The sequence below is a fragment of the Hemicordylus capensis genome, chromosome 5 (genome assembly GCF_027244095.1).
Source record: "Hemicordylus capensis ecotype Gifberg chromosome 5, rHemCap1.1.pri, whole genome shotgun sequence".
Lineage (NCBI taxonomy): Eukaryota > Metazoa > Chordata > Lepidosauria > Squamata > Cordylidae > Hemicordylus > Hemicordylus capensis.
In genome coordinates, this window is record NC_069661.1 from 34747471 (window position 1) to 34769286 (window position 21816).

The following is a 21816-nucleotide window of genomic DNA, read 5'->3' on the forward strand; positions in this document are numbered from 1 at the left end:
GGAAGCGACGAGCGGCGGCCATGACGGAGGAGAGGAAGAGGCGGGGCGCGGAGCCCAAGCGGGAAGGCGGCGGCCCGCAGCGGAGCAGCAGCCGGAGAAGAAGGTGGTGTTGCTGCCGGCAGAGCTCCGCTTAGCTGCTGGGCGATTCACGGCCTCGGCGCACGAACGTGGTTGTCGCCGGGTAAGCGGAGGGGCAGGGGGAAGGACGCGGCTGCCCCGGGAAAGCCCCCACCTGCAGAGCCGGGTCCAAACTATTTGGGAGAAACAAATGGAGTATTAAAGAGAAAGGTGTCCCTGAGTATGTGCAGAGTGCATCCCCCCCCCGAGGAACTACAACTCCGCTTAATTGCATTTCAAAGGCGTGTCAGAATCCTCAGCTGTCATGTTTGCAGCCTGCTGCTAAATGCTGCACTTGCTTCTGGACTGGCAGGTGGAAGGTCCGCTGGTGCCTCTTCAGGGGCAGGGTTTGACCCAGGGCAGGGGTCTTCAGTTGCTGGCCACACATTTAGGGAGAAGCGGATCCTTGAGGACTGAATGTAGGGTGGTGGGCTCCTGGAAGACCATTCCCAGAAGGTGGGGCTGGGGGTGTTTGCTTCCTAGATCTTTGGCCTACAGGTACTGCAGGGTTCTGTCTTGACCCCACAGTGTTGAACATACATGTGAAACTGCTGAGAGAGAGGTATTGGTAAGCTGGTGACACCTAGCTCTACCTGTCACTTAAATCACCTGTAGCAGGGAGGCAGTTGATGTTCTTACCAAGTGCCTGGATGGCATTCTGGGTCCCCAGAACCTTAAGACTTGGGTGGCAGTGGTGTCCAAGAGTGCCTTTTAATAGCTTATGCTGGTACACCGCTGGAACCTACTTTGAAAAGGCATATCTGACTTCAATATTCCCTGCATGGGTTACATAGATTCCAGTTGTATTGTTGCAATGTACTCTTTGTGTGAACCACCTTAAGTGGCACAGTGGGAAAATGCTTGACTAACAAGCAGAAGGTGGCTAGTTCAAATCCTTGCTGGTATGTTTCCCAAACTATGGGAAACACCTATATCTGGCAGTAGCGATATAGGAAGATGCTGAAAGGCATCATCACATACTGTGCAGGAGGAGGCAATGGTAAACCCTTCCTGTATTCTACCAAAGACAACCACAGGGCTCTGTGGGCGCCAGGAGTTGAAATTGGCTTGATGGCACACGTTTCCGTTACTCTTTGTGTGGCTGTTTTCGAAGACAGCTTGGAAACTTCCATCAGTGCAGAATGCTGCAGCAAGGGTACTTGTGGGAGCTTGTCACTTCATGACTGTTTTCTATCAGGCCAGATTCAAAGTGCTGTTTTGATCTTTAAAGTCCTACACAGCTTCGGATGAGGGTACCTGTTGAACTGCATTCACTCATATGAATCCACCAGGACTCTTATATTTCCCGCAGACCTTGCTCTGCCCAGTCACTGACAAAGATTTGGTTTGCAGTTTCTGGACCTTTTCAGTAGTGGCCCCCCAGTAGTGGCCCCTTGTCTTTATAATGCCCTCCCAGAGATGCTTAGGAACATAGGAAGCTGCCTTATAATGAGTTAGGCCATTGGTCCATCTAGCTCAGTATTGTCTGCACAGGCTGGCAGCGGCTTCTCCAAGGCTACAGGTAGGAGTCTCTCTGAGCCCTATCTGGAGATGCCAGGGAGGGAACTTGGAACTTTCTACATGCAAGCATGCAGGTGCTCTTCCCAGAGCTACCCCATCCCCTAAGGGTTATATCTTACAGTGCTAATACACTTTGTCTCCACCATTGATGAGTTTCTAAAAGAACCTGAAAGCTCTCCTTTCCCAAGAAGCAGTTTAATCAACTTTCCAGTTTTAATCCTGCCTGATGTAGTCTGCCTCTTTATTGAGCTGCCTGCTTTTGTTTGTTTTGTTATAATTTATTATTGTACTTTGTTGTAAAAACATAAGAACGGCCCTGCTGGATCAGGCCAAAGGCCTATCTAGGGCAACATTCAGTTTCATACAGTGGCCCACCAGATGCCTCTGAGAAGCCCACAGGCAATAATTGAGGGCATGCTCGGCTCTCTTTTGCTGTTGCTCCCTTGCAACAGGTATTTAGAGGCATCTTGCCTCTGAGGCTTGAGGTGGCCAATAGCCACCAGACACTTAGAATAAGCCACTTGGAACCGTGGCATACTGGAGGGATTGGCTAGAAATATTTTGAATAAATATTCTGTGCTGATTAAATGTACAAAACTATATTCTGGCACAGATGCATCTGCATTCATGTGTCCTTACATCCTTCTATACTGCAAGGATCATGACTGCTGCAGTAGTTCTGCCAGTCATCTAAACCGGCATTTTCAGTATGTACCTTTTTTAGGTTTGTGCGCCCATGAGCAAATAACAATTATGTGTGTGTTCTCTGCCTGTTGTCAATTCATATGACTGACAGCAAATGTCAGAAGAATGGCATGTACTGTACATAGCAGACAGCACCTGGTCTGGAGCACAAGAAAGTAAAAATATTACTACTATTATTATTATTGTTTACACAGTCAGACAGGTGTTATTGACTGGTTTGTTTTATACAGACATCGAGTCCTTCCCAAGGACCTGGGATGGCTGGATTTTATTATCAATGTTGTTGCTGCTGTTATAGATATCATCGCAGAATATAGGCTGTTCCCAGGAAAGTTGCTTTTTGGAATTGGCTGATGGTGATTTCTGTGGCCCCTATGGTGTTGAGGTGCTCTTCAAGTTGTTTTGGAATTGCACATAGGGCACTAATTACCACTGGGATTATTTTGGTCTTTTTCTGCCACAGCCTTTCAATTTCAAATTGTAGATCTTTGTATTCTGTGATTTTTTCTATTTCTTTTTCTTCTATTCTGCTATCCCCTGGTATTGCTATGTCGATTATTTTAACTTGTTTTTCTTTCTTCTCAACTACAGTTATATCTGGTGTATTGTGTGGCAGATGTTTGTCTGTAGTCGAAAGTCCCATAATATTTTTGCATCTTCATTTTCTACAACTTTTTCAATTTTTATGGTCCCACCAATGTTTGGCTACAGGTAGCTTGTATTTTTTGCAGATGTTCCAGTGTATCATCCCTGTACTTTATCATGCCTTTGTTTGTAGTCAGTCTGTGAGATCTTTTTACAACAGCTGATTAGGTGGTCCACTGTTTCATCTGCTTCTTTACAAAGGCGGCACTTGCTGTTTGTGGTTGACTTTTCTACTTTTGCTCTTATTGCATTTGTTCTTAGTGCCTGTTCTTGTGCAGTCACTATTAAACACTCTGTTTCTTTCTTCATGTTGCCATTCTTAAGCCACTGCCAGGTCTTGGTGATGTCTGATTTTCCACTTATATTGTGCAAATATTGACCATGCAGGGGATTATTTTTCCACTTTTCTGCTCGGTTCTTGACTTGTTCTTTCTTGTAGGCCTGCTTTGTTTCATTGGTGTTGAATAGTTTCGCGTTATTGACCATTTGAAATGCATCTTCTTCACTGTCCTTGATATATTCTTCAAGGCCTCTTTTCTCCTCCTCTACTGTTTGATGGACTTGCAGCATTCCACTTCCACCTGAGCTGCGAGGGAGGTATAGCCTATCTATATCACTGCGGGGGTGCAGAGCATGATTGATGGTCATGATTTTCCTGGTCTTACGATCTAGCGTCTCTAGCTCTGCCTTGGTCCAGTCTATTATTCCTGCAGTGTATCTGATAACAGGTATAGCCCAGGTATTTAAGGCTTGTATGGTGTTCCCGCCATTGAGTTTGGACTTGAGGATTTTTCTAACTCTCGTGATATATTCACTTCCAATTTTTCTTTTAACTTCAGTGTGTGCAATGTTATCAGCCTGGAGAATGCCGAAGTATTTGTAATGTTCTTTCTCTTCCAGGTTCTTGATGTTGCTTCCATTGGACAATTCTATTCCTTCTGTTTTTGATATTTTTCCTCTTTTCATTATTAATGCAGCACACTTGTGTAGTCCAAACTCCATTGCTATATCGCTACTGAATATACGGACACTGTTTAGCAGTGATTCGATTTCTGACTGGGACTTTCCATACAACTTCAGGTCGTCCATGTACAGCAGATGGTTTATTTTACTTGATGCTTTAGATGTTTGGTATCCGAGGCCTGTTTTGTTTAGTATTTGTGAAAGTGGGGTCATGGCGATTACAAACAACAGAGGGGATAGTGAGTCTATCCACTCCGCCGGCAGCTTGTCTTTTGTGCCTCTGGTGTTTGGACAATTTCCTTTCTGTTCAACTGGAAGCTGTTTCCTTACAAAATGTGATTGAACTGTTTTGGTAGTTGTTTATGGAGGCTTGTTGGGTGTTTAAGCCAAAAGCCACGCAGTTCAGCGTCACTGGGTACAGTCCAATTTTTAATTTTCTTTGCTTTTCCACTTATTAATTCTGGTGTTATTATTAGAACTTGCATTTGTTGGTTACATTTTTTGACCTCTTTCATCCAGCCTGCTTTTTTATTATAATCTATTGGATTGTCTCATAATTTCCCCCAGAATTGCACTGTTTCTTCTTTATTTGGTGTTTCTAGGTTTCTTGCAGTTTCTCCTTCTATGCTTTGGTAGAAACGTCTCTGATTCGACTGGAATTGGAGATTCTGCCTGTGTTGTGTAATTCTGGCTTCGTATCTGCTAATCTTCTTTGACGCTGCTGTTATTTGCTGCTTTATTATTTCCAGGACTTCTCTAATTTTCCTTGAATCTAGGTGGTATTTTTGGATCAGATACTGTTTGGTGTTTTCATTCTTCAGCTTCTTGACTTTCATATCTTTAAATTTACTAGCATCTGATCTGAACCTGGAGATTTTATTTTCTAATCTAATCTTCCATTTAGGTGATGTACTACTTTCTTTTTTTACAGGTCCACTGATCTTATATCCGAGCTCTTGTGTTGTTATTGTTGCTGCACTGTACATTAGTTGGTTTGTTTCTTGCAAATTATTGGTTGTTATTTCTGCAAGTGCAGCATTGACATCTTTTAATGCCTGAGCAAGTTGTTTTTTGGCAACTGTTTTTAGAGCTGGAAGTCGAACCCTGCTGGTTGTTTGGTTCATGTGCTCAGTTATTTTTTGCTTTAGTTCTTGTTGCTTTTCTGTTAAATGGCATTCGGGTTTTTGAGGTGAAAGCACAGGGACAGTTGCCTGGTTTTGATTTTGAAACAGTTCAATAACAGTGGCATCCTCGTTTTCCAACACCACCTCCACCTGTGCCTGAGCAACTTCTTCAATTGGTGGTAATTCTTCTTCCATATCTTGAGCCTGTGTTGCTCTTTGCAGTTCTTCCAGCTCAAATCCTGTGAATACTTTATTTCTTATTATGAATCTTCTCTGGTCTGCTAGCCTTTGTTCTATTATTTCTGTATCTGGATGCTTCTCTTTCCAAATTTGGTACATTCTTTTAAAATAACCTCTTCTAGTTGGACTAGACTTGTAATAGCAGATCATTATTTCCTTGTTGGCATTTTTCGTATATTTTTTCCGGTTAAGTGACGTTTCTTCCAGTAACCTTTCAGTCTCCAGCCCTGGTTGCTCAACTGAAGATCCTGAGTCCTGTAGCCCACTTGCCACCAGATGTCCAAGGACTCCAGCACCTGGTGCGATCCTTGTTGACCCGGGCGACAACTGATCCAGTATAGATTTATTAAAGTTACGTCTCAGCATATTGTTGATGGGAGAACCACTCTTCGTCTGGCTCCTCTGGTGAGACCTGTCCAATATGGTTGGACCTCTGGAATAGCACTCACCTTCCTCAGAGCACGCAAGCCCCACAACCACGCCAAGGTAGTGCCTCACTGGCACTACCTTGGCGTGGTTGTTGTTGTTGTTGTTACATTTATATCCCACTCTGGAGCCCAGAGTGGTGTACTACATACTTGAGTTTCTCTTTCACAACAACCCTGTGAAGTAGGTTAGGCTGAGAGAGAAGTGACTGGCCCAGAGTCACCCAGCTAGTTTCATGGCTGAATGGGGATTTGAACTCAGGTCTCCCCGGTCCTAGTCCAGCACTCTAACCACTACACTACTACTGTCATTAGCTACATGTGGATTCAACTATATTAACACCTGATTTCTATCTTGCCTTTCCATTCAGAAACATCCTCAAGGCAACAGAAAAAAACATCAATCTTCCAAAATATATCAAATATGTTTACAAAGGTGTTTATTCAGATAATTACTTAAAATGCAAATATAGTCTCAAAATCTCCCCAGAAACTGTCAAAAGATATTCAGAATCCTATACAGCAGTATTGAATAGACAAATAAGACCTGGAATTTACATAAGTACAAAATGCTAAGTTCTTTGCTATACATCTTGGAGAGCATCTTCTTCTGCATGATCCCCACCACACGTTAAGGTCATCTGAGGAGGTCCGTCTTCAGTTACCACCAACACGTCTGGTGGCGACTCGGAGGCGGGCCTTCTCTGTAGCCGCTCCTGGGCTGTGGAATGCATTCCTGGCAGAAATCCTTAATCTGAGTTCATTATTGGCCTTCAGGAGAGCCCTTATAACCTATCTGTTTGGCCTGGCCTTCCAGGTTTTTAAACTGTTTTTAAACTGAAAATGTTTGGTCTTGTTTTCCAGGGTTTAAAAAAAACAGTTTAAAATGTTTTAATTGTTAATGGTTTTATGTTTTTATAGTTTCTGATTTTAACTGTTAATTGATTTTAGTTGTTTTTATTTTGATGTAAACTGTCCTGGGCCACTTTTGGAAGGGCAGGATAGAAATAAAATATATAGATGAATAAATACATTATAAATGCATGTTTCAACTTGTTCTAGGTCTTCTTCAGTGACTGAATACATCATCTCCAGAACAAAATTCTATAAACTTGTACAGGTCTGTTAACAGGGTAAGCATAATACAAATTAGTCCACATTCTCAACACTTGCATAGAATATATTCATAACGATCTTTATCCAATAACATGCCCTCAATTGAAAGAATTTACTGTAACAGTCACTCCCTCTGATGAGTTAGTATTGCAGTTACAGACTGCATTGATATACCTATAACAGTTCAAGCTGTATTAGATAGATCCGTTACTATAAACAAATGATATAGCACATGCAGATGCTGCCATAGCTGCCACCCTGTTACCATTTTCAAAGTAGCCTCCAACTGCAGCCCAACATTATGTTATCTCTTCTAATCATATTATACTAATCCATTGAGATAATCAGGAGAGTTTCGTCTGCATTTGAGCTCGTCTGGTGGCTACTCAGAGACAGGCCTTCTCTGTTGCTGCCCCGAGGCTTTGGAATGCGCTCCCTAGTGAAATAAGAGCCTCCCCATCTCTGACAATTTTTAAAAAGATTTAAAGATGCATCTGTTCACCCAGGCTTTTAACTGATACTGTTTTAATGTTTTTAATGTTGTTTTAGAATATTGTTTTAAAATTTTTAAATTGTTGTGTTTAAAATTTCTTGTTTTTGTTTATAACTAATGTTTTAATGTTTTTATCTTGTTGTAAACCACCCAGAGATGTAAGTTTGGGGCAGTATTAAAATATGTTAAATCATCATCATCATCATCATCATCGTAATATTATGCACAAATACAGCTGTGATACTAGTTGGCTATTAGCAGCCATATTTAAGTTGATAGAAGTGACTAAGTTGCTCTCACTTCACATCTTAAAATAATTACACTGGAGCCACTTCCATTCCTCCTGACACATAGCAGCACCCTGGGTGACACTGTCTTCCTGAATATCAATTCTTATTAGATTGCTGTGGTTGCTTCTATTCCCTTTCATCCCATCTTGCTCCCCTGACTGTTAGAGATAGGTGGAGTATTATTGCCAGTCTTTTATTTATATGTGTGTAGGTCTTATCCTATGCATGTTTACTCAGGAGTAAATTCCAAACCCACTGAGTTCAATGGGATTTACTCCCAGGTAAGTGTGCAGAAGATATTGTAAATCATGAAAATATTGAAATTCACAAAAGTCATACTTCCAGCTTTGTAGAAAGGCAATGACCCGTGTGTGTTAATGGTAGGCAGAGTGCTTTTTCTAATGATGATCAGCTTTTTGTGGACTTCTGCATTTTAAATAACATTAATTACATTTGCAAATTGTTTGTCATTAATTTTTAATAATAACATGAGGAGGAAAATACTCTGTTTGGAAAATAGCAATGAGGAGTTTGAGGATGAGAACTCTTGCTTGAGAGAGCAGTTAAGCAGGAATAAAAGACTAGCACCCTTTGAAGATAGCAGGTGGGTTTATATTGATCACTGCGATCCGCCTTAGATTATAAAAGAACGTTTTTCTATATAAATATTTTGAGGTAACATCATTGCATTATCTGTTTCATGACAAAAAGACTTTTGATGGGTAGGGCAACAAGAGGGAGAGAAACCTGAAGGATTCATCTATGCTCCATAGCCTTCCTTACTTCAAATATGAATGGCTATGTAATGGTGAGACTGAGCTGAGCATGTTATCTTGTAGCTGGTGTTCTTGAATCTGCCAGGGCCCTCTGTTCGTCTTCTCAGGCCCTGCTCATGGCCCCACCACTAACAGAGATCCAGTTTTCAGGGACTAGAGACAGGGCCTTTTTGGTTGTGGCCCCTCAACTTTGGAACGCCCTCCCTGAAGAGCTCTTCCATGCTCCCTCCCTCAGTGTTTTTAAAAAAACAACTAAAGAGACACCTTTTTAAAGAGGTGTTTTAATGCTCCATCTTTGGATATATCTAGTAGGTTTTTTATTTTTAAGTTTTTATAATTTTCAGTTTTTAGCTTTTAAAATTACTTTTAATTTGAACTTGATACTGATTGTGGTTTTTAACCTGAATTTTAACTTGTTTACTTAATTTGGTTAATTTTATTACTTTTATTGTATATTGTATCTATTTTATTGTTGTGAGCTGCCCTGAGCAGTAGTGTACTGGAGGGGCGTGGTATAATATTTCAAATAAATAAATAAATAAAATTGTATCAAAGTTGGATACAAGGATTGCAAGATTCCAGCTGCCAGTACTTGTCTTGAAGTGAACTATGTTATATAAGCCTTGGTTTATGTATTACCTGCTACTCTTTGCATGTGGAGCTGTAGTGAGACTAACAGGTGGAACTTTATATTTGCAGCACACCTCAGCTCTTTTGTACAACAAGTCTTCTAACTTGCAAATAAGATGAGATGTGTTCCAAAGTGCTTTGCTTTAATCTAGTAAGATCTAGGATAACTTGCCTTACCTTAACTTCCAGTTCCTCTGTTGGTTGATGTTCTATAAGATCCTGCTAGGAGTGGGGGATGTGACAGATCTCTAACAGGTTATTTTGGAAAACCAGTATATAAGGGTCTTAGCTTTTCTCAAGGCATGAAAGATGCCTAGACATGAGATGGGTTTGACTTGTCATCCAATGTGTCACATCTTGGATCTTCTGTTGCTTTCCTTTAACCCTTCATGTCCAATACAACTTTTTTGTTCTTAAGTTCAGGTCTCCATAAGGCCTCTCGCCACCCTGACTTTTTGGATCTTCCCTTTCAACATATCACTTTCCCAAGAATTTAACTTTCAAGTTTTTTCTTGGCCCTGATCAGTGTTCTCTCTATTTTTTTCCATCGGTGTGCGGAATGAGTTTTCTTCTGGGCGGCACTATCAAGGCAGTGGGTTCACATGTGCATTCAGAATGGGGCCTTCCCGACAGCCTGAGTGGGATCTAAAATTAACTGAGCAGGTATCAAAAAACATGTGAGCGCATGCACATGTGCACTTCTTAGAGGGAACACTGGCCTTGGTCAATCAGTCTGTTGCTCTTCACTGCCATAGATTGATGGCATAACCAGGAATATATGACATTCCTAAAGCTCAGCATCAAAGTTTAAAGTGCAATTCCTGCAGAAAGTTGAATTTTAAAAACCCTGAAATTCATGGATGCCAGAATAAAATTTTAGGCAACAGGATAACAAGACTCCTGGGATTTTTTCAGCCTTGTATAAATATTGAAGAGCAAAATAAAAAAAGATAACACAAAGGTGCCTTTGATACTGGTCCTATCATCTACTGTACAAAATAAATGAGTGTGCTACTGTGCAAAATAAAATTAGCAGGTGCAAAGGATTTTGCTGTTGTCTATATTACATGTTGTGGATGTTGATTGGTGCAGTAGCTCAGGAGAGTGCAATAACAGTAATCCATGTGGGAAGGCGCAGGAGAGATAGTGGTGAGAGCTCGTTTGGTATAGTATAGTCAAATTCCCACTTGGCCATGAAACTCACTGGCTAACCTTGGGCCAGTCACCTCTCTCAGCTTTATCCAACCTCTTGCATTGTTCTGAGGATAAAATGGGGAAGGGAAACTGTGTGTGCTACCCTAAGCTCCTTGAGGAAATAAGAGTTAGATAGATAGAAATAAAATAATGGGGAAGTGCTCGTATTAAATGCTGTTGTATCCACTGTGGAATGTGTGCCTTGGGACTGCAAACAAGAACGTAAGATACAAACTTGAGAAGCAAAAATGAAAGGAACGCAGAAAGACGGAGTGAGGAAAAATACCTGTCTTCTGGTGGTTTTCCTGTTCGTTCACAGCATTACTTTTTCTCCACTGAATTGCAACCCTTATTGCTTGGAGGCCTGCTGTGAATAAGGAACAGTGTGGTTGCCTTAGGCATACTCTAATTGAGAATGTCACCTTGTTGCTCTCCACAGAATGAGTTTGAAAGTGGAGTAGAGAGCGGCATTCCTCTTCTGCAAACTCCAGGATACTGCTAATGTGAAAACAAGGGGAACTAGTACTTTTGCTCACAAATGCCAACTAGATAGCTGAGGCTGCAGACATGTATGTGAGAGAACCAAGTCTCTAGGGTTTATTGAGAGGGATCCATCTAATTGCACAGTTCATGCAATATTAAACAGGGAGACAATAAGAGCTAGTAGTTAAAAGATGTTGACATTCTCAAAACATGACTGTATACACTCAGTTTCAGTTTGTTTGTTTGTTTATTCAATTTATATACCGCCCTTCCAAAATAGGTCCAGGGTGGTTTACATCAAAATAAAAACAATTAAAATCAATTGACAGTTAAAACAGAACCTATAAAAACAGCATAAAACTAATTTACAGTTAAAAGATTTAAACAGTTAAAAACCCTGGAGAACCAGGCCAAACTCTTACAGCAGTTAAAAACAATTTACAACAAATTAAAAGCCCTGAAAGGCCAAGCCAAACAGGTTTTAAGGGCTCTCCTGAAGGTAATGTGTTTAATAACTTCTGATAAAATCAGTGGGCCATTCACATGCCTGCTCCAGAAGTTGCATTAGTGGTGTACATTTGATCCTCCTAAATCTTTACTCAGAAGTAAGTTCCATTGATTGCAGTGTGATTTACTTTCAAGCAAGTGTGCCTAGGATTGACATGATAGTAGTACGTATCATCAGTGGCAAATTAGAACTGCTTCCAGAAAGATAGCCTGTTAAGCTATAGCAGCAAAAACAATTATCCTGACTCCTTAAGACTGATACAAACATTTATTGTAGCACAAGCTTTCGTGGGTTACATCTGAAGAAGTGAATCGCAGTCCACAAAAGCTTACACCACAATAAATGTGTTAGTCTTTAGGTTGCCCCAAGATTCTTTCTTGTTTTTGCAACTAGAACAGATTTTTATAGCAACTGTTCAAATATAGTGAAGTATAACTGGTTGTACATGTGTTGTGAAACGTCAGATAACACATGAATTCAAGTACATGGTTGCACATCTTTAAAGATTTTTCAGGAGTATGTTTTAAAATATATTACATAGAACAGAAACAGTTTTGGTGCTGTAGATAAATATGACTTCTTTAAAAAGTTATAGCAAATATGTAGATTCTCAGTGGTATAGCAGCAATTGTGGTAAAGTCACAAAACTTGATATAAAGTAAGTACCTTATAAAGTTCAAGTTAAGATAAGGGAGCATACTCACTGAAGTGAAACTTACTCTGAGAATAATTGTAATGTCTCCCTCAATATATGAAGCTGCCTTATATTGAATAAGACCACTGGTCCTTATAGATTACTATTGTGAACACTGATTGACAGTGACTCTCCAGGATTTCAGACGGGTCTCTTCCTAGCCCTACCTGGGTATGCCAAGGATTGAACATGGAACCTTCTACTTGCAAAGCATGTGTGGCTACCACTGAGTTATGGCCCCTCCCTGAATAATTTTTCTATCTTAATTTGAGCTTCAAAGGGTACCCTTTCTATATACCAAGTTTTGTGCTTTTATCACAAAGTACACAGATCTAATTTTTATTAAGCACAGTAAGTGCACAATTTTGTGTCTTTGGACTGAAAAGAACACACACACACACACACACCCCTCCCAGAACTGAAAAACAACTTAAAGGTGTTTTCTAATTCAGCTGTGCTGTTGCTTGATTTTCTATTTAGGGATCAGTGTGCAGAACAGCAAGAAAAAAGAAAATGCATATTATAGGGAGAAGTGTTATCATCTGAATTTAGACAATTTATTTCCTTAATTGGTGAGTGTTTTTAAAAAGCCTTTCTAATATTTGTAGGTTTGAATCTTAGGTTATGACTTTTGATTTTTGGGTGCATGCAAGAATGCTTTCAAAAGGGAATCTGGGGTGGCCGGTGGGGGGTGGTGGTGGCTGTAGCTGGCCCAACAGAATTACTGCACCCCTTACTGGTTAAGAACTTATTTCTCGAATGAGATCTAGAACTCCTTTGCAGCTTCAAATCCCTTATTTATATGGACTCTGTGATTAGTTCCTGGATTAAATACTGACTGAATTATAGAATGAATGTAATAGATTGGTAAGGTGAAGTGTGCCGTCAAGTCGATTTTGACTCCTGGCACCCACAGAACCCTGTGGTTTTCTTTGGTAGAATACAGGAGGGATTTATCATTGCCTCCTCCTGCACAGTATGAGATGATGCCTTTCAGCATCTTCCTGTATTGCTGCTGCCCGATATAGTATCAGCGGGGATTCGAACTGGCAACCTTCTGCTTGTTAGTGGAGCATTTCCCCGCTGCACACTTAAGGTGACACCCTTGTAATTTGTACACATAAAGTGCGGAACACTCCAAAGCCATGAATGTGACATCGTAGAAGTAAATCAGTGCTCCAGTTAGGTGTAATTGTATCCGGCTGATTGTGGGAAAGAAGAATGTTGTTCCAGTGTTACTTTGTTGAATAGCAAGCATCCATTATTGCAATTCTTGGTATAACGAAAGTATCCAATATGCCATTTTGCTCTTCAGGTGTAATTGCTTTAAAAGTGTGCCATCTAGTGTCCAAATGTTGCAGCCTTATTTAAGAAGGTCAAGGGAAATTGTATTAGAGGTGTACTGTTGTCCTCCATTACTATGACTCAGATATAATTGTTGTAGAATTATGTCTTTATAAAAAGAAGCAAGAAGTTGAGTCTTCAACAAAATTCTAATGTAATTTTATTGAAATGATTTTTCAACATGACAGAAAGTCATACTTAGCTGAACTATCTCCTTACTTCATCTTTATCCCCTTGTCCATTATTCTTTTTGCCATCCTTAAGTATAAATGGAATTGTTAAATGACATAATCTGCTCACAACCACTAAGGTGATTTAATCGAACTTATATTTAAATATAATGATAGTAATATTTATAATTAGTCTCATCATGCCAGCATAATATTGTTATATTTTAGGTGGTATCCTATACTTACATAAAAGTTGGGATATAAAAATAACCCACTGGACAGCCGCTCACTCAGTGTGCATAGCAACACCACTGGTACATACCAATCATGGGCTAGCATGCTGATGTCCCCATGTGAACCAGGCATGGAAGGAACCAATCCATGCATAATAATAGGGAGATGCCCCCATGATCTTACCCTATCCCACACAACACAACCTACACAACACGAAGACATCACATTACCCTCCATTGCATGTGGCATAGGCAGGCAGGGGCCAGAAACAGAAAACTGCCAGGCTTCTCAGCACATGATATCAAACAAATGATTCATGATACCAAACAAATACACACACTGGAACCACCTTTTTGACCACACAATACAAAGATAGCTTCTTTGGCAGGGGGAGTCATACACAGGCCTTCCTAGGGCAAGGGTTTGCATCTCTCTTGGGGAGTAATCTGTATCTGAGGGGGCAGGGACCACTTTTCTCCAGGGACAAGAACAGGACTTTTCCAAGCTGCACTCCTATAGAAGTCATCTCTGTTGTCTCACAGCATAAAGCTCTGGGCTAAGATATTCTGATGTAATAATTTGCTGGTGCACTGGTGATATGCAGTGCCAGGCAACTGGCAACTCTCAAGATATGCTGTTGGAGAGAGGCTTCTGCCAAATCTGAAAGCAGGTGTATTTTGAGCATAAGATTGCACCCTTAGTTGTGGGTAGATTATTGCATATAAATAATCTCATATAAATAATAAGCTTAAAGGGATTGCACACAGAATTCTTAAGGTTTATGTGGCCTTCTCAGGACAGCCAAAACCCGTATTTCCATTATTAATATATAAATATGTGCTTGGGAACCCCTTTGGTTTTGTCCTTGCCACATGGGTTCTGCAGTATAGAACTGTAAATCACAAGCTTAATTTACTTTATTCATGTAAAGTCCATGCCTAATTTTTACATGGTACTTGAATACTATAATGAGAAATGTAACCACTGATTATTTCTGGGACTCCCCTTTGCCATAACAGCTTATTTGTATATAATGGGTGGCATCCAGATCTTTTACAGAGTGGTACTTGTCAGTGGAAGTGCCTTCTATTCACATTACACCCATGCAAGCAGTCTTTCTCATAAGGACCCACTGCATGAGTATAGGAACATAGGAAGCTGCCATATACTGAGTCAGACTATTGGTCTGTCTAGCTCAGTATTGTCTTCACAGACTGGCAGCAGCTTCTGCAAGGTTGCAGGCAGGAATCTCTCTCAGCCCTATCTTGGAGAAGCCAGGTCTCCCATTAATATGCAACCAGGATGGACCCTGCTTAACTAAGGAGACAAGTCATGTTTGCTACCACAAGACCAGCTCTCCTCTCCGATAGGGATGTGCGTTTCGTTTTGGATACAAAATGTTTTGTGCACAAAACAGGCCATTTCGGCTGTTTTGTAGCCAAAACAAAACACCCAATGCTCAAAACAGAAAATTTTGTAGCCAAAACAAAACGTCCCTGTTTCAGAGACAAAACGTTTTGTTGTTTCGGCTGTTTTGGAACTCCATTTTGCAATCGCAAAAAGTCTTTTTCCAAGTATGGGGAGGGCATCCGTGATACGATGGGTTGTCAATCACTGCATGCTCCGAGACAGGGCCAATGAAATTTGAGTATGCACAAGACTCCCTCTATCGAGCCCCAGTATACCCAGTTCTGGTCCTGTCTTCGCTCCGGGACAGTCCTTTCTCTGGCTCAGCTTAATTTTTCTCCTACCTTCTGCTGTGTGCAAGGGGGGGAAAGGAGTTGTGGCAATTACGGTCGGTGAATCTTTGCGGTGTTATTCTGTAGATTGTGTCTGTCAGTTCATTGTTGGTGTGCAGTTGCTATACTCCATGGAGATAGCACACACAGGAGATATGCTGCGGGGTTCCCTCTCTGAAGGACCCCTTTCTGATGCCCCAGTTGAGAAGTCCCCATTAGTTCCCTCGGGAGCTGGGGAGAGCGCAGTGTTTGGGGAGAGCGCAGTGTCTGCCGCTACGGGCTTGCCTGATCCCGAAAGTGCTTCCGTGCTAGTTAAAGAGCAGCAGCCGGCTGAGAGAAAGCTGCACACGGAGCACGCCAAAGCCCTTAAAAAATCGAAGCATGTTGGGGCGGATGGCCAACCTAAAAAGAAGAAGAAGAAAGTTAAGAGCTCTCTGTTGACAAAAGGCCCGATGAGTGAAAGGCTGCAGTTAAAGGCAGTCAGAGAGCGGCAGCGGGGGAAGGAGCCAACGGCTTTTCCCGCTCGAAATGCGCCCGCCATTTTGTCTGCTCCCGAACCGTCCCACGCTATTCCTAGCTCAGGGACGACTACTGGGCCAATGTTGCCCGCTCCACAAACATCCAAGGGGGCAATTGGGGGCTTGGCCCCACCGTCGAGTTTGGAACCGCCGCAGATTGCGCGTCAAACGGTGAGTGAGATGGCGGGTGACTCGCTGACGGGCGCTATGGGCCCTAGCGGGGAAATGTTATCTGCAAGGGAGCTCGCATGGCTTAGTGATTTTGTGCAGAAAAACTGTTTGGCGGTGGTTTCCCCGCTTCTGAGTCAACAGCCCGCTGCAAACCCTCCACTGCAGGCAGCCCTTACTTCAGTACAGACTGCTGTTTCAGGGGCTCCTGGGGACACTAGGCTACCCACAGGGCAACAAGAACAAAATGGCACGAGGTCCCGCAGAAGGAGGCGTCCTTCCTTTTCCTCCTCGCCGGATTCCAGCCCAGTCAGGCAGTCCATTCCAGTTGGAGAAAGAGTCTGGCTGGCCAGAAATGCTAGAAAGAGGCGTCATAGGAGGGCTTTTCATGCTTATTCCCCTGGGGAGGATTCCCCTGTTGATCAAAGTCCTGATTTAGCTGGGGGGACTCGTTCTTCTAGAGCTCCTATGGCAGAAGTGCCCTCAACTTCCCGTCAAGGGGATCAAGGGAACAAGGGGGTCCCTGCGCCTCAGGTGAACGCCCCATCCGCTGCTATGGGCAGACGTTCCCGGGTATCGGGTTCAAGTTCTGAGGACTCAGAAAAAGAGGACGGCGAGTTGTCTGACGAGCAAACTCCGTCAGAAAAGCCTTCTTCTGCTCGCCTTTTTTCAGTTAATGAATTTGAAATACTTTTGGCCAAAGCCAAGAGAGCAATTAAAGACATTTCCAATGACCCTACTCCCCAAACTGTACCTGGGCTAGATCAGGAAGTGTTCCCTTCAGCTTCGGTATCCCCGGCCACGGTTCCATTTCCTTCACTTTTCAAGGAAGTAATGTTGGCAGAATGGGGGGTCCCGATGGCTTCCAAGCCCTCTCTGAGTTTTCCTAAAAAGTTGTATACGTTACCTACCGATATTATGTCCCTATTAGCAGTTCCTGTAGTGGATGGGCCGGTTGCCCAGTTGGTGACAGGAGCGTTGGTGAATAAGGAGGGTGAGGAATTCCTCAAGTCACCAGAAGAGAAAAAGACGGACCACCTCCTGAAGAAGGCACACGAGGCATCCGCGACCATAATCAGGGCAGCTTCAACGAACTCCATTTTTGCGAGGGCTACAATCCTTTGGACAAAGGAACTAGCAAAATTGGTACCTCCAGAGCTCACCAAGCTCCGCCAGGGCTTGAATAAGATAGCAAGGGCATCCGCCCTTATGGCAGACTCGAGCCTGGATTGCGTTCAGCATGCGTCCAGGGCCATGGCGGCCAGCGTGGCGGTCCGTAGGGGGCTCTGGTTAAGACACTGGAATGCTGACTCTAAGTCGAAGGCGGCTCTAGCTGCAACTCCCTTTCGGGGGGTCAAGCTGTTCGGGGAAGCCTTGGATCCAGTGTTAATTGAAACCCGAGATAAGAAAAAAGCCATGCCCGTGGGACGGGGGGAGCCTAGAAGGCCCTTTCGGGGTGGTGCAGGTTCTCAGTATTCCTTTCGTCCCTTTAGGTCCTTCGGAAGATCAGGAACAGCCAACTATCGGGACAATTTCAGAGACAGAGACTTCAGGGGAGGTCAGTACAGACCTCCTTGGCGCCAGCCCTGGAATCCAAGAGCCAGGGGAGCAGCAAAAAGGGGAGCCTCCTTTGCCGCTGGACTGGATCGTCGCTTCCGAAAGCAGTGACTATCTCCAGGTAGGAGGCAGGCTACGCGCCTTTGCCAAGGTTTGGGGGGAGACGACCACGGACTCCTGGGTTTTTCACACAGTATCTCAGGGGTACCGCATAGAGTTCGTTTCTACCCCTCCAGATTTTTTCTACGACACTCCATTGTCCAAAAGCCCCTTAAAGAGAAGACTTATGCAGGATGCCATTCAGCACCTGCTGGACATTCAAGCTATAGAGTCGGTACCGGCCCTGCACGCTCACGACGGTGTTTACTCTCTTCTCTTCCTTGTCCCGAAGAAGGACGATTCCTGGCGGGCAATTTTGGACCTAAAGCGGCTGAATCGGTACGTGAGGAGAAGACACTTTCGGATGGAATCCTTCAGATCCATCAAGGCGGCTGTCCTTCCAGGAGATTGGTTGGCCTCTCTCGACTTGTCAGAGGCTTATCTTCACGTGCCGATACACCCGGATTTTCGTCGTTTCCTCCGGTTTGCCTACCAGGGCCACTGCTACCAGTACAGGGCTCTTCCCTTCGGCCTTTCCTCCGCCCCGAGAGTTTTTACCAAACTCATGATAGCGGTCATCGCCCATGCCAGGTTGAGGGGGCTCCACGCATACCCGTACCTGGACGATGTTTTGCTCCGGGCGCAGTCGGAGGCGGAGGCAAAGAGGAGTGTTTGCCTTACAGTCAAGATCCTCCAAGACCATGGCTTCCTGATCAACGCGGCAAAGAGTCATCTCCATCCCACTCAGGAACTTGTCCATCTCGGTGTCCTTTTCGATACGGAAGTTGCTGTCGTTCGCCTCCCAAGGGAAAGGAGATTGAAGATCGCTGCGTCGGTCAACTCAGTCTTACGCAACAAAAGAGTCCCACTTCTTCGACTGTCACAGCTCATGGGAATGATGGTGGCCTGTTTCGATTGCGTGCCTTGGTCCAGATGGCATTCAAGGCCCTTACAATGGATGTTACTCCCTCATCAGGAGGACATCATGAACAGGAGAAACATTTGGCTCAAGGTCCCCACCAAGGTCCAACGATCCCTTCGATGGTGGACCTCCCAAGCGATTCTTCAGGGGCTCCCTTTGGAGCTAACTCAAAAATGTGTAGTCACAACGGACGCGAGTCTTCTTGGATGGGGGGCCCACTTCCTCGACCACCAAGCACAGGGGAAGTGGAGTTCGACAGACCGCAACCACAACATAAATTGGCTGGAGTTGAAAGCAGTTCGACTAGCACTATTAGAATTTCAGGTCTATCTGGAGGGCCAGGATGTCCTGGTCCGCACCGACAATGTGACCACCAAGGCCCATGTAAATCATCAGGGAGGCACTCGCTCGAAGGCATTGATGTCGGAGTCGGATGCGCTATTCCGCTGGGCAGAAATTCATCTGCGCACTCTGGCCGCGGAGCACCTGGCGGGTCGAGCCAATATTCTCGTGGACTGGTTAAGCAGACAGTCATGGGACCCGGGAGAGTGGTCCCTACACGAAGAGGTGTTCACCCAGGTGTCCAGGATGTGGGGTCTCCCAGCGGTCGACCTCTTCGCTTCTCCGGCGAACTGCAAACTTCCACGGTTCTTCTCGAGACACCTATGTCCTCAGGCGGAACAAGTCGACGCTCTGACATCCAGATGGCCTCGCGGAGTTCTTCTTTACGCCTTCCCTCCGTTGACAATTCTACGCCTGGTCGTCCGGAAACTCGTGACGGAGAAAGCAGAGCTGGTCCTAATAGCACCATTCTGGCCTCGCCGCCCATGGTTTTCGGACCTACTGGCTCTGTCGGTCCGAAAACCCTGGGCTCTACCACGCAGGGTGGATTTACTGGCTCAAGGTCCCCTCTTGCATCCGGACCCGGATTGGCTTCATCTTCACGCGTGGAGATTGAGCGCCAGACTCTAGAGGACAAGGGTTATTCAGCACCTGTTCAGCGGACCATTTTGGCAGCAAGGCGTCCATCCACTACCCGCATCTATCAGATGACATGGGCGGCCTTCTGTTCCTGGTCCCGAAAGGCAAAACTGGACCCGAAGGCTGCAGGTGTCTCCTCAGTCCTTGGTTTTCTGCAGGCTGGGGTTGACAGGGGGCTCCGGCCCAATACCTTGAGGCGGCAGGTCTCTGCCCTGTCCTCCGTCCTCGATCTGAATTGTGGCAGCTCCTTGTCGCTCCATCCTGATATACGGCGTTTCCTCAAAGGGGCGGCCAACCTGAAGCCACCGCCAGTTCCAAGATTTCCATCCTGGGACTTAGACAAAGTTCTTCAGGCTCTTACGAAGGATCCATTTGAGCCACTGAGAAAAGTTCCCATGCGGCTCTTAACCTTCAAGGTTCTTTTCCTAGTCGCGATTACCTCAGCGAGAAGGATCTCTGAGCTCGCGGCCTTGTCAATCCGCGATGAGTTATGCATCTTCCAGAAGGAAGCTGTCATAATGAAGTTGGATCCCACCTTCTTACCAAAGGTGAATTCCCTATTCCACAGGACACAAGAAATTGTCCTGCCTTCCTTTTGCCCAAAGCCACGCCATCCAAAAGAACACCTTTGGCATTCCCTGGATCTCCGCCGAGCTCTCCGTATATACCTAAAGCGAACTAAGCCATTTAGGAAGTCAGATTCCTTGTTTGTCTGCTTTTCGTCGGCCAAACTAGGCGCCAAGGCTTCAAGGGACTCCTTGGCGCGCTGGCTCAGGGCCACTATATCTCTGGCGTATGAGGCCTTGAATCTTCCTATACCTCTCGGAATTACGGCTCATTCCACGAGGAGTGCCTCGACTTCCGCCGCTTTCTCGGCAAGGGTCCCTGTGGAGGACATCTGTAAGGCGGCAACATGGTCCTCTACGTCCCCCTTCGTGCGGCACTACAAGATTCCGTCCTTTCACCAACCTCAGGCGGCTGTAGGGCGCACAGTCCTTCAAAGGGTTGTGTAGGCATCCGTTGCCCCCCCAAAAAAATGTCAGCTTGGGTACGTCCCATCGTATCACGGATGCCCTCCCCATACTTGGAAAAAGGAACGTTGGTAGACTTACCGTGAAGGGTTCTTTTTCAAGTATGGGGAGGGCATCCGGCCCACCCACGGATGCATGGGTTGGGAACCTGTGGGAGGCGGCACAACTCCTAGGGTTGTAAGATTTCGTGTATCACTTTTCCATGTTACTGTTCTAAGATTTCATATCTGTTCCTGGTTCCTTGTTCTATTTTCTACCTTCCCTTATGCTGAGTTCCAGATGCTTACCTGTTTAACTCCCATCGCTCCACAAGACCAGAACTGGGTATACTGGGGCTCGATAGAGGGAGTCTTGTGCATACTCAAATTTCATTGGCCCTGTCTCGGAGCATGCAGTGATTGACAACCCATCGTATCACGGATGCCCTCCCCATACTTGAAAAAGAACCCTTCACGGTAAGTCTACCAACGTTCCTTTCTCCTTCAGTCTCCATTTTGAGTTTTGACATCTGTTTGAATTTCCAGCCCTTCCAGGCCACAGATTGGCCAGCGAAAGCATGGGCTGATCTGCTGGCAATTGCCTCCTTATTCCTTTTAAGCAAATTTAAGGGTAAATTTTACCCTCATTGGCTAGTGGGGCAGTGTGCCTTTACCCTCATTGGCTAGTGGGGCAGTGTGCCTTTACCCTCATTGGCTAGTGGGGCAGTGTGCCTTTACCCTCATTGGCCAGTGGGGCAGTGTGCATTTCATTGTTGTTGTTTCACACTGTTGTGTGTAGATCAATTGCATTTCGGGCGGGGGGGGGGGATGTGGATGTGCATGACCTTTGGAAATCTGCCTGATTTTTTCAAAAGCTCTGCTGTTGTTGATATGTGATGTTGATGTTATTTGGGGTTGATTTGTGGTTCAGGTGGTAGTGCCCCAATGGGTGCCTGCTGCCACCCAGATTCCAAAGGAATTGGGAAAAGGGCTGATTTTTAAATCATTTCTGAAGTTGACATGTCTTTGGGGCAGATTCGGGGTGGAAAGGGGGCCTGAGGGGCAAAACAGTGGGTCGGGTGGCAGTGCCCCAAGGGGTGCCTGCCACAACCCAGATTCCAAAGGAATAGGGCAAAGGGCTGATTTCTTAG

The 21816-nt window shown here is 44.4% G+C and overlaps 1 protein-coding gene across 6 annotated transcripts in view; it reads left to right on the top strand.

Moving 5' to 3' along the window:
• The first annotated feature begins 44 nt into the window (after positions 1–44).
• The window catches only part of GSTCD (glutathione S-transferase C-terminal domain containing), a 118733-nt gene continuing 96961 nt past the window's right edge, over positions 45–21816 (top strand). The window contains exons 1-4 of one of the 6 annotated variants that reach the window (XM_053255110.1): positions 45–181; positions 6803–6873; positions 8136–8243; positions 12405–12496. Coding sequence is in view for 1 of the 6 variants with exons in the window: in XM_053255107.1 (XP_053111082.1) it covers positions 21108–21142 (35 nt within the window). In the remaining 5 variants the exon portion in view is untranslated. Of the gene's footprint in view, positions 182–6802; positions 6874–8132; positions 8244–12404; positions 12497–21092; positions 21143–21816 lie in introns of those variants that run through there. The other 5 variants (XM_053255109.1, XM_053255108.1, XM_053255112.1 and 2 more) reach the window with 5 other exon arrangements.